This window comes from Sinocyclocheilus grahami, unplaced genomic scaffold, assembly GCF_001515645.1.
Source record: "Sinocyclocheilus grahami isolate Dianchi unplaced genomic scaffold, SAMN03320097.WGS_v1.1 scaffold153.1, whole genome shotgun sequence".
NCBI classification, from domain to species: domain Eukaryota; kingdom Metazoa; phylum Chordata; class Actinopteri; order Cypriniformes; family Cyprinidae; genus Sinocyclocheilus; species Sinocyclocheilus grahami.
Window position 1 is genome coordinate 2,215,063 of NW_015505332.1, and position 12,748 is coordinate 2,227,810.

The 12,748-nt window shown below is 37.2% G+C and overlaps 1 protein-coding gene across 4 annotated transcripts; it reads left to right on the forward strand.

Moving 5' to 3' along the window:
* The first annotated feature begins 1,525 nt into the window (after window positions 1–1,525).
* LOC107592460 (uncharacterized) lies at window positions 1,526–11,545 on the forward strand. Of its 4 annotated transcripts, none has more exons than XM_016281983.1 (3): window positions 1,526–1,718; window positions 8,788–8,848; window positions 9,987–11,545. In XM_016281983.1, the coding sequence occupies exon 3, from the start codon at window positions 10,015–10,017 to the stop codon at window positions 11,188–11,190; it is 1,176 nt and encodes a 391-aa protein (XP_016137469.1). In that variant the 5' UTR covers window positions 1,526–1,718; window positions 8,788–8,848; window positions 9,987–10,014; the 3' UTR covers window positions 11,191–11,545. The 4 variants fall into 4 exon arrangements, with proteins under 4 accessions (XP_016137469.1, XP_016137466.1, XP_016137465.1 ...); XM_016281980.1 differs by lacking the exons at window positions 8,788–8,848; window positions 9,987–11,545 and adding exons at window positions 2,229–2,335; window positions 3,339–5,138 and having other exon boundaries at window positions 1,584–1,718; XM_016281982.1 differs by lacking the exon at window positions 1,526–1,718 and adding an exon at window positions 5,517–5,688.
* The last annotated feature ends 1,203 nt before the right edge of the window (window positions 11,546–12,748 follow it).

The window sequence follows — 12,748 nt, forward strand, 5'->3', positions numbered from 1 at the left end:
TGTCAATCTGACAGATTTGCTGTTGTTGTTCAGACCAAAGCAAAAACTTAATCCACTTCTTTTATAACTTTACATCATGACTCATGCTAAATTAGAAACAATAATGCATGGGCAGGGATGTCAAATACAGTGAAGGACTATTCAGAAGACACGCCTTAAAACACTACAAGATATGGAAGCTGTTTTCAGTCAGTCATTCATTCATTGCTTTAATATTTCAGACCATCTTTGCCTAATAGTGTGTGGATGTGCTTTAGACAAAGAAAACATAAACAAATCAAACAATATGCTTACATTTTCATTAATTCTGGAGTGTTGCTATGGTATTCTGGGTGGTTTCTAAGTCAATGCTAGGTGAAAAGTAATTGCACACTTTGAGGTATCATTCATGCCTGTAAAATATGGGAAGATAAGTTTAATTCTTAAAGTTAGGAAATTAAGTGCATTAGTCATTTGATTGCACTTCCAATAGATACATTTGGAAAGTATGGATCTTAATCTGCCACATCACACTCTAGGGCCCTTTTTACTGTTTCTCATGCATGTGCACCAGAGGTGTTACTGTGTACGTCATTGTTTATTAGCGAAACTGATTTGCATAGTGCGAGATCTAACAGTGACATGAAGATTTGAAATGCTAAAGCCAGACCCTCTGTAATCCACAACAGCCCCCCACTGTTCTTCTACAGACGAGTCAATGCATGCCAGCGTGTCCCAGCGACTGCTTCAGCACAAAGGCTCTGGGTTTGTCCGCCTGCCATGCTGAAAACAGTAGAGTCTTTCTTTGGCATGTAAAGCAGGGTGACGGAAGTGACCTAGAAGCACCGGGCCCGCAAGGGCTGTTTTCACGCAAATTTCAGATTGTCATGTTTCTCGCCAAAGTCTCCTAAAAGAAGAACAACGTAAAGACTACAGTTTATTTATTTGCATATAAAAACAATGAATTTAACCCTTTGATGCATGGTGTCCACTATTGTTTGGGCCATTCAGAGTGTGATATTATATGCAAATTACTTATCTTTTGACATACACATAATTCTGGTACATCAGTTTTATATGTCATTAAGATTTTTATGACAGCATAAATGCAGTGGACAAATGTGTAATGGGAACAATTAAATTCTTGTTTTGATGAAAGAAAAAAACAATATATTTATCTTTGTCATTGAATTAATTATGCATGAGAGGGTTTGTATTATATATAAAATTATATAATGTTTTTGAAGTCTTTATGCTCACCAAGGCTGCATTTATTTGATCAAAAATACAGTAAAATATTAATATTGTGATATATTCTTACAATTTAAAATAACTGTTTTCGATTTTAGTTTATTTTAAAAAGTAATTTATTCGGTTTGCCATATCGTCTCACATAGAAGCCACTGTGAGTGTCTGTACCCATGACAACACGTGTAGAAGGGCAGAGCATGCAGGATGTTTCAAATGGAAAGACGCTTCTAAGCATTTCTGGCACTATACCATTGCATGCTGATTTTTCTCAAAGAAGGCATGTTTACAGGATGTTATCTGTCTGTGTGCCTGTCCCTCGTCTCTTCTAGTGGGCTCAGAGGAATGCTGGCAGGGGATGGAGTTAATCTGAAGGGGGAGTGCCGCAGGAGAGAGTCTATATATACATGTGGACCCTGGGAGGCTGGTGCTTTTAGTTGGACTCTGTTGGAACACTAGAGAACACCTCTGAACATTTCACCAGACTAACGGTGAGTATCCTTTTTTTTTATCTTTGTCTATTTCCATTTATCATCTTTTCCTTTCTCTTTTTTCATCTTTTTTTGTTATTTTATTGGCACAACTTCAAAAACTTTATAGAGCATTGAATAAAATGTCACAAAATACAAAAATAAAAATAGCTGGCCTGTGATCTATGCTTTTTGTCATGAAGAGTTGGAGAAGATACTTTGTGGTAATCATTGTGATGTAGATGCCAGTCAATATTGACTTAAGCACAACATCCTGCCATATTATAAGCATATAACACTGGATGTTGTGCTAAAGTCAATATACTGACTGCCACGAAGCTCTAAGCAGCATTTGGATAGAAATAAGGGATGTGGCTCTGAACTTGAACAGTTCCTCTTTTTTAGAATCAGTTGGTTGGTTCCTTTCCTTTTTTCCACAGAGTAGAACCATCAAAACTGTGTTTTCTGATACAAATCATTAGACTGAATTTATTTGAAACTTATTTTCCTATATTTGATTTTCTTATGAAGTCATTTTCTTTCTCAAATCGGACACATCCTGGAGTTTTAATTTCAAAGCCATCTTAATTATTCTTACAAAGGAGGACTTGAAACAATCAGGATCATTGTATTGTTCAGTAAGTATTGTTTTGCTCCTAATTCCATTGAGATCATAATGCTCTTTTAAAAGATGCATTGTTGAGTCATAAATTCCAAATACGAGTTCTACATGCTTATCATTCATAATAAAAGCTACTGAATTTCCATAATTGTTCACATAATCCACTAAATCGTTATGTGAGGCATTATTGTAGCAGAGCCAAATTATGTGTTTGATGTTTGAAATATGTTCATCAAATGTCAGGTTTAGTCTTGTATTTTTATTTGTGTTTGTTTACTTTGTATGTAAAAATCTGAGTCATATGGTGTAGAATATGATTTCACCGGAGGACAAGTGTATTGGTTACAGATTTTCTCAGATCTGGGTGTGCCTATTTTCTGTATATTGAGTCTTGGGGAATTAGATACGAGTGTGAGATCATCTCCCTTGTGTAATGGAAGTGCCCAGAAATGTCCTGAAATGCTTAACAGCTAAAGCAGTCAAATATATTCTCCCAGCAAGCCCTCCTGAAAACATCTGCTTTGCTATACATCTGGGGTTTAAATGCTGAATTATTCCCCAAAGGAGGGGAGTGAACAGCTCTCCAATTCTTGACGACTGTGTGCACACAATACTAATAATAAAGTGTGCTTTGATGCACAAAAAACTTTTAGCATGTTTGCTTTATTAATTCTTATAGTAGACACCTGATCTCACTGATCTGCCTTTATTGTTGTATAATTTGAAGAGACTTAGCTGGTGGGGTGTAAGGTGGAACAGGACATGCCCGAACAAGACCAGAAATTTGTCTTTTTCTTTTTTTTTTCAAATGGCTCGAGCCCATGGAAAACATGTATAAATGTACAAACACTCTGGTATTTCTGCCCCTGTGGTCTGGCTGTCCAATTCATCTCAGGTTACTGTTAAGGTCCCATCCTGCGCAAACAAATATGACCCTTAGAAATGTCTGCATTGATTTTAGTATTGATTTTTATGTTGTGGCTTCCACTTTATGATATATATGCCTTGATCTGTTACAGACAAGGGTAAGAAGGATAAAACAGCCTCTCTGCTTTGAACCACAATGAATCGGGTGGAAGAATGGGTTTTGGAGAACAAGGACAAGATCGAGAAAGGAGTGGAAATCATGGGGCAAAGCTGCGAGGTTTTAGCAGCCACTGTGGGACAGTTCCACCCCATCCTGGAGGCCGTGTTTTTGGCCTCGGCCGAACTCCTCGGAAACCCAGAGGGCAAAGAGGCCAAGTTCTTGGCTGAGCAGTTTGAAAAGATCAACCAGACACTTGAAGGTATTCGAGATGAAATCGACCAAATCGCTTTGGAGTTGCAGCGGACGAACATGAATAAGCAGAACTTTGACTACGAGGCGAAGATAATCAGTCAATATGAGAAGTTTCAAGACTTTGTCAATGCTAAGCCCAAGTTCAAGGAGAAGAAGAAGGAGAAGTTTATAACCCAGTATGAGAACACTGGTGGTGATCTGAACATTGATTCTTTGTACAATGCTGTAACTGGAGAGAATATCTCTGGAGATGCCATGTTGGACACGGTGGTGACCACAGAGCAAAGGAGCAGGAAGCCAGTGGAGGAGTTCTGTGCCAGACTGAAGAAGCTATTTGTCATGGGAATTATAGCAGTCATGGGTCACACCGCCCTGAAAGAGGGAGCGGTAGGCGAGGCCATGGTGAAGAAATGGCAGGATCGCATGGAAGACGTAGAGACACGCATGAAAGCGGCGGTGGATGACTGCATTGAGAATTTCCCTCAGCAGGCCAAGACGGATGTGGAGCGTGAACTTCTGGAGCGTCAAGCCAACGTTGACCCAGAGTTCACTGGATTTATACTGGATATCCTTGCGAAGAAATATTACTGGGTTTCCTGGTCAGTTCGGGTCTTCAACCACAGTGGCATATTCTTCTGGAATTGGCTCGCTGGCAAAAACTACCATGGAAGTGGTGGAGGTGGCAACTTTTTTGATCTTCTGACCCCAAACAACATCAGAATCGTGGTGTCTTTCAGTGCAGACCCAAAACCGATTAACAAGACCCAGATTCTAGATCAGATAGAGACGCAAAAGTTGAAGGGGGACATGCAGTCTGTGGCTCAGACGCTGTGGAAGATGTTTCCCAACACTGTGGTCCATGCCATTAGCTGCTATAAGAAAGTAGAAGAGAAAAACAACTTCCAGCCAGAATGTTTCTACTTTGGGAGTCACAAAAAGGCATACCTGTGCATTCATTCTGAATAGACATGCGAAAAATTTAAATTGGCAATCAGCCTTCTACGTAAATACTTCTGGTTTAGAAAGTTTGATTGTATTAAATAGATGAACATTATAAAGCAAACGATGACTGAATTGTTACGGTGCACCTACAATGAGAAAGTATATTATTGCTGGTTCACTTTATTTTCCCATGTCAGTGCATAAAAGGACCATAAAGACATTTTTGTGTGTGACCAAACATAAATGCGTACAATTCAGATTAAATTTTTTTTATGTTTTGTAGTTTAGAATACATTTAAAAGAGCGGTTGAGTGGAGAAAACTTATACAATCAACAGATTCATGGGATTTCACTGTTAGTCGTGGTGTTGACAATCAAAAAGCATTTCATTTAAACTTTAGATTGTAGAAAAAGTCTTTACTGGAAAAATGCTATAATAAGCATTCAGTTATCTAGCTATATATACTCTGTAACCCAAGAATCATGTCCGTTTCTTGTTTATGATTGTATGTAATCACAAATAAAACAACTATGATCTAGAAATTTGTTTCAAAGTATCAACAGCCATCCAAATGGACCTTATTATGTATTTTTTATTAAACTTACTGTATGTCAATCCGTCACAGCTTTGTTTTCATTTGCAAGGTTAACATTAGGTTCATATTTTAAAAGTAATGTATAAGAGACTCATAAAAGAGACTGAATGTAGATATTTTAAATGATTTCCCCTTACAAAACTTACTATGGTAACCATTTTGTAAATAATTAAAGGACAACACTTCAATTCTAGAACTGCACTACAGTATTTTTGTGAAAACTGTGGTTACTGTGATAAATCCTAAGGGGTAAAGGACAATTATGTAATTCTCTTTAACAAAAGTTGTAGCCTACTATAGTAATTTGGTGTAAACCGTACATTTTGTACTTTTTACACCAGACACATAAACCATTCATCGTATTTTGGTGGGAAAAAATGTTACAGTTGTAAATTTTGTAAAGGATAAAGGACAATACTTGAAATTCCTTCAGAGTGTAGAAGGGTGTGCCACGCGCTTTAGAGAAGAACCAGCGCGTGATCAGACGCTGAGCGAGACAGAGCCTGAACTTTAGCTTTATTTTATTCAAAGCCATTTGTGATCGATTGGAAGGTGAGTTTGGTCCATAACAGAACGTATTTGTTCTCTAAACATCTAGTAACATGATGGTTTCGTTGGTCTATGCGCTGTAGTTTCAGTTTTTGCTCATGAAAAGTTTTGGGCGTTTCTCTTCACAGTCTGACATTTTCTCCAGACATCAATGTTAGTGTTAAACACGAGTGAGTTGCATAACGGATAGATTTTTCACTCAAAAATTAACTTCTCTGTAATTTAATCGCATTTGTTACCTATTATCGTTTGTTTGGCTATTATCGACGGGCTGCAGACTAAACCAGGAAGTGCTTCTTATGTCAACAGGCATTGTATTAACTTTTCCAGCCTGATATCTGAAGTAAATCCTATCTGAAGGGAAAATGTATTCGCTTAACTTTACCCTTCTTTTCTTAAGTGTCGGTGGACTTGTTATGAACTAATCTGCATCCTGGGACAAAAACAAGGACTGATTAACCTACCTTTGCGTCGGTTGGGTGCAGGTAACGTTACGGGGCAACGTACAGTCAGTTGGGTGTTATCGCCAAATAAACCGCGACAGGGATGTCGTGTCTCTCTGAAGCTGTTTATTTTGCGAAAATTACTAGTGTTGGGGGTAATATATTACAAGTAACGCAAGTTACGTAATCAGATTACTTTTTCAAGTAACTAGTAAAGTAACGGATTACTTTTTAATTTACAAGAGAATATCTGAGTTACTTTTTCAAATAAGTAACGCAAGTTACTTTTTTTTCCAATTTATTGATTGACAGCTCTCCTGTCCCCATGCTGAGAGAAATCAGAAGATGCAACTGAAGTTCAAAATAAATATGAATATGCATTAATTCATCTTACTCACACACACAAAAAAAACACAGATTCAGTATTCCTCAAAATTAATACAAATAATGCAACTCAGAATATGACGCAAACCTGCAATAATTAAATGTTAAACAACACAAATATCCTTTATGTATTTAATCCCATTCTATTAACCAATGTCTTTGCTTTACTTTTTTTTCCAATTTATTGATTGACAGCTCTCCTGTCCCCATGCAGAGAGAAATCAGAAGATGCAACTGAAGTTCAAAATAAATATGAATATGCATTAATTCATCTTACTCACACACACAAAAAAACCACAGATTCAGTATTCCTCAAAATGAATACAAATAATGCAACTCAGAATATGACGCAAACCTGCAATAATTAAATGTTAAACAACACAAATATCCTTTATGTATTTAATCCCATTCTATTAACCAATGTCTTTGCTTCTGACCGTCGATGATCCAGTTCAAGCGTACTAATAAGCACAAATTACTCTAGACAAACATTTGTGTGTCTTTGTTTATTGCTGAAGTGTGTTGAAATTTCTTCTTCTGCATTCTACTGTACGGACGTACATTTACCGTCCCTTCAGCCTGAGGCGTATTCATTTCACTTTTGGTGTGAAAAGGCTTTTATATTTGCCAAAAATAGAACTTTTTTAGTTTACAAACAAACAAGCAAGCCCTGTCCAGATTTAAAAAGTAACGCAAAAGTAACGTAACGCATTACTTTCCATAAAAAGTAACTAAGTACCGTAATTAGTTACTTTTTTATGGAGTAACGCAATATTGTAATGCACTACTTTTAAAAGTAACTTTCCCCAACACTGAAAATGACCAACTGTCATTATGACTTTACGCTGTCCCACGTATTATACTTCGACTGCTTAACAAACAAACATAGAAATAAATAAAAAGATATCAAGTAGGCCTATTACATGTCAAATAAAATTCAATTGAAATTTTTTTTAAAAACCGCTAAGGACACAAAGGTTTTGTGGACGAATGGTAAGTTGCCCTGGACAACGGTAACGGAAATATTTCCAGGCCCGCCTGTGATTGACCAATCAGAATCAAGTATTCGAGACGGCGTCATTAATGTAGTTAAATAACAGGCCTCATACCAGTTTTATCAGAAATCTTTGGATATTTTGCTTCATAAACAGACAAATGTACTTGAAACATATTTTCAGCTACATTAACTACAGCTAAAATTGTAACAACATAATTTTATCATGCGTTATCATTGAAATTGTGCTACGTTGGATTGTAACCCATAGGAGATCTGACTTTTTTAATATGTGTGTGTGTGTTATGAATTCAGTTGAGGCTATAAGCTAATGGAGCTATAAGAAAATACACTTAGTGTCTTAAATTAGTCATTCATTTTGTGTGATCCATGCCAACAGATCTTTACAATGGTCCGCATTTCAAATATGCATACAGGCCTGTTTTGGTTGAGGGGTGAACACTGCGAAATTAGTGAGATTTCATCTTGTAACACTGCAATTTTGTAGCTACTGCCCAGTGAAAAAGAGCATAACGTGGATGTCTGGAGAGAAGCTGACATGGTGTTTTCCTTGTCTTGTTTCTATGGTTTCTGAGGTGCTTTGGAAAAAAGGTTCTTGCTCAGCTAGTTGAACTAGCCTGCAAATCATTTCCACACCTTTGTTGGCACCAGCCCAGAAACGTTAATGGAAAACGTTAATCATCAGTTGTTTAGGTGAATTTTGTCATAATCGTATCATTACATGGTAGCCTATATTGTAAACATTTGTTCAGACATCTTATGTAATAGACCAGTCAAAAGTTTGCACACACCTACTCAACTTTATTTAAAAAAAATTGTATCACAAGACATTAAGTCAGTCAAGTATGTCCAAACTTTGGACTGGTAGTGAATATGATCTTCTAGGAAGTTTTAAAATGACCTAACACACTACTTTCTTCTCTTAACAAAAAAAGCAAAGCTTTATACTGGCCTAGTCTGTGTTGCATCATTGAACATTTGGAAAAGGGGAAATCCATTTGAACTGTTTCCAATTGAAATGTCTGTCCTCTGTATTTTTATGCATTGCATACTGTGACTATGTTCAAACATTATTTGACATTTCTTTTAGTGCATGTTTGAATTGAATGAATGCATCTGGCCCATTTCTTTCATGAATGTGTAGGTGTGGTTGTCGGGGAGAGCGAGCATCTGTTAGCATGTGTACATACACCTGGTGTGTATTGTTGCTGCTTTTATGATTTGTATAACACATTTCTCATTTCTTTTATCTTTTTATAGCAAGCCCACCCTGACTCAAATTGACCACTCAAAGGTTGAGAGGAAACAAGGACTAACACATGTAAGTTTCTTTCCATTTACCACACTCGGAAGACAAAGGCCTCACTTACAAAAGCTGACTTAATTTTTCAATTAAGAAAATAGCATGTTTTGTCTATTTTTGCAAAATATATATATATTTTAAATGCATTACATGGCTAACATTTGGTATTATTACATGTAAAAGCCTCCTTTAAATATGGGTGTGGTTTTGGATATTATGTAGTAAATCACCTGCAATATGGCCTTGAAGCCCTATGCAATTTGTTCGATTGCACAAGCAAATAAGTAGCCTTAGTAAATCAGAGCCTTTGAGGAATAGTTCACCGAAAAGAAAAAAAACTTCTGGAAATATGCTTGCACTCAGACCTTTCAAGATGTAAATGAGTTTGTTTCTTCATCAGAGCCATTTTGAGAGAATATCCTCTGCAGTGAATGGGTGCCGTCAGAATGCGAGTCCAAACAGCTAATAAAAACATCGCAATGATCCACAAGTATCCCACACCACTCCAGTCCATCAGTCTTGTGAAGTAAAAAGCTGCATGTTCTTAGAAACAAATCTATCATTAATATGTTTTAACTTCAAACTGTTGCTTCCGGCTGTGTCCTCTAAAGTCATCTCATCTAAGTGAGAAATATGCACAGATAAAGCACCATTTACAAGTGAAAACAGTCTAAAACAGCTCTAAACAAATATGTTGGTGGATTTTGATGTGAGAGACAACAGAAGATGGACTTTTTCACTGGAGGAAACGTTATTATGGATTATGGACTCATATTTTGGCCAGAAGCGACTGTTAAAATTTTAAACGACTTGATGACTGATTTGTCTCTTACAAACATGCCGCTTTTCACTTTTCAAGATGTTAATTGATGGACTGGAGTGGTGTGGATTACTTGTGAAGTTTTTAGCAGCTGTTTGGACTCTCATTCTGACGGCACCCATTCACTGCAGAGGATCCATTGGTGTAATGCTAAATTTCTCCAAATATGTTCCGATGAAGAAATTAACTCGTCTACATCTTGGATGGCCTGAAGGTGAGTACATTTTCAGCAAATTGTCATTTTTTGGGTGAACTATTCCTTTAAACTAAAAACAACTTCCTGAAAATAAAATTATGGTGTTTCAAGTACTTATATAATGATCTTATTTTACACAGATACATTTTTTGCTTTTGAAACTGAAAGATGGCCGATCAGCTGCAAAAACTTGTTTCACAGAAGAAGGATGTCGTCGAGACCGTCATGGAAGTGTTTGAGCAGGGTGCGGAAGTGGTGGCTAGCATCGCTGGAGATCTGTTCCCCGTGTTCTCCATCGCAGCTCCGATCCTGAAGCTGGCGCTGGATAACGTGGAAAGCAAAGAGGCCGAGTACATGAAGGAGCAGTTCCAGAAAGTGCGAGATCGCCTGGAAGTCGTTTCTGAAGAAGTCCAGCAGATAAACCAGGAGATCAAAAAGAGCGGCATAGATGAAACCTACTTCTCCGTGGAGGAGAACCTGACCAACCAATTCCGCAAATTCATGGACGTCCTGAATGCGAAACCTAAATTCAGAGATGTCAGAAAGAAAACGTTCCTGGAGCACTTCAACAGGACAGGGGGTGATAAAAACCTGCACACTCTTTATAACGCCGTAACCGGAGATAACTTCTCAGGAGAGTCTGTGCTGGAAATCACTCTGAATTATGAGCAGAAGAGCCGCAGAGTGGTGGAGGAGTTTTGCGCTACACTCAAGAAACTGTTCTGCATCGGTTTGATCGCCTTACTGGGACACGCAGCATTGAAAGGCAATGACGATGAGGAGAAGCTGCTTCAAGATTGGAGCGAGAAGATGAAAGTGGTGCAGGATAAAATGAACGTCGTGATTGAAGACTGCATCAACAGTTTTCCGACGCAGGCCGAGCTGGACGCCAAACACATAGTGAGAGACCAAAGCGACAAAAGCAACCAGCAACTGGCCGACTTGCTGGTAGAGCACCTGAAAAAGAAGTACGACTGGGTTTGCTGGTCAGTCCGCGTCTTTAACTCCCCCACCGGCATGTTCACCAGCAAGAAAGACTTCCACGGTTTGACGGGAAAGAGTCGCTTTCAGGTGCCATCGTCAGATGACAAGCTAAACGTTGTAGTCTCCTACAGCGCCTCGCCTGAACCCGTCGATAAAGCCCGGATACAGAGCCTGATTTCAGAGCAGAAGAAGATCACGATGACGCCATTGGCTGAACTGCTTTTTGAGACAATCCCTGTCTGTGTGGTTCACACAATCAAGACCTCATGCAAAGATCTGGGCTTCTCCAGCAGCTTCTCTGACGAGCTGCACTTCTTTGAGGAGTTCAAGAGCTTCTGTGTCTTTCTTCATTCTGCTTAAACAAGGAGGAGAAATAGAAAGATTAACAGCTAAGCAGATGTTGTAGGATGATATTCGATTAAACCACTATAATTAGACTGCTTAGCCTCTCTAAGGTTTTGACTTGTGACCAAAATCAACTATTGTACTCTACCATCTTTCTTTTTTCATCTTTTTTCCTAGGATTTCTCTGCTTGTTTTAAAGCTGTAAATGAACACTTCAATACATCAAATTAGTGTTTTTTATATACCAAGTGTTTTGTACTCCCTTATTAGTGTATTTGGTGGGTGATGGTAGGGTTTTAGAGACTAGGCTGGTAAAATAGGTAGTCTCGTTGGCGCCGACATAGCCTTGTGGGCAGCACGCCGTCATACAGCGCCATCATACAAAACACTTGGTATGCGCTTCGGGGCGTCCCGTGTTCGAATCCTGATTCGAGAACCTTTCCCAAAACTGCCCCTTTCTCTGACTTCGGTTTCTGTCATGTCTGATCTGTCCTATCACAAAAGGCAAAAATAAATCTTTAAAAAAAAGAAAAAGGTAGTCTCAGGCGGCTCGCCAACAAGACCGTCCACGTTCACTGATTGTATGCAAAATGTTTGCACAGTTGAGTTTAAAAGTTGTGAGGAAGAGCTAATTGCTAGATTTGACAAAGTTTTCCAGGTTTTTAGCATCATATAACATCACATTTTTGACAGAAAGTACCTTCTAGGTATTTAGATATTCTCAAGCAAAACGGAATATTTATATATATATATATATATATATATATATATATATATTAGTGCTGTCAAATGATTAATCGCATCCAAAATAAAAGTTTTTGTTAACATATTATATGAGTTTTATTTATTTAGTTATTTATTATGTATATATAAATACAAACACATGCATGTATATATTTAAGAAAAATATGTAATGTTCATATATTAACTATATATATAATATATAATAATAGATATATAAATGTACTGTATAGACATGTAAATATTATCAAAATACATACTGAATGTGTGTGTATTTATATATACATAATAAATAAACACCGTACACATACATATATTATGTAAACAAAAACTTTTATTTTGGATGTGATTAATCACGATTAATCGTTTGACAGCACTACATAATATATGTTCTTACCTTAATATATGCATGAAGTAAGGAGTAAGAATAAACAAATAAAGTTAATTAAAGAACAAAGCATAGACAAAAAGATTAAAAAATTGTGACAGAGAGAACTTGAGGAAGGAACTTGAGTTTTCTTAGTTTGTCTGAATTTTTAATACTTTTTATATTTGGATGGACTTCTGATTTTGTAACTGTTTGTAAACTGTTTTTCAACTTAGCAAGAGTTGCTGCACCATTGTTTTCTGCCTTTTTTTCACTAATCTATTATTGTCCTTTAATCTATTTCAGATTTTACTCGCCCCTAATAATATATGTTCTTACCTTAATATATGCATGAAGTAAGGAGTAAGAATAAACAAATAAAGTTAATTAAAGAACAAAGCATAGACAAAAAGATTAAAAAATTGTGACAGAGAGAACTTGAGTTTTCTTAGTTTGTCTGAATTT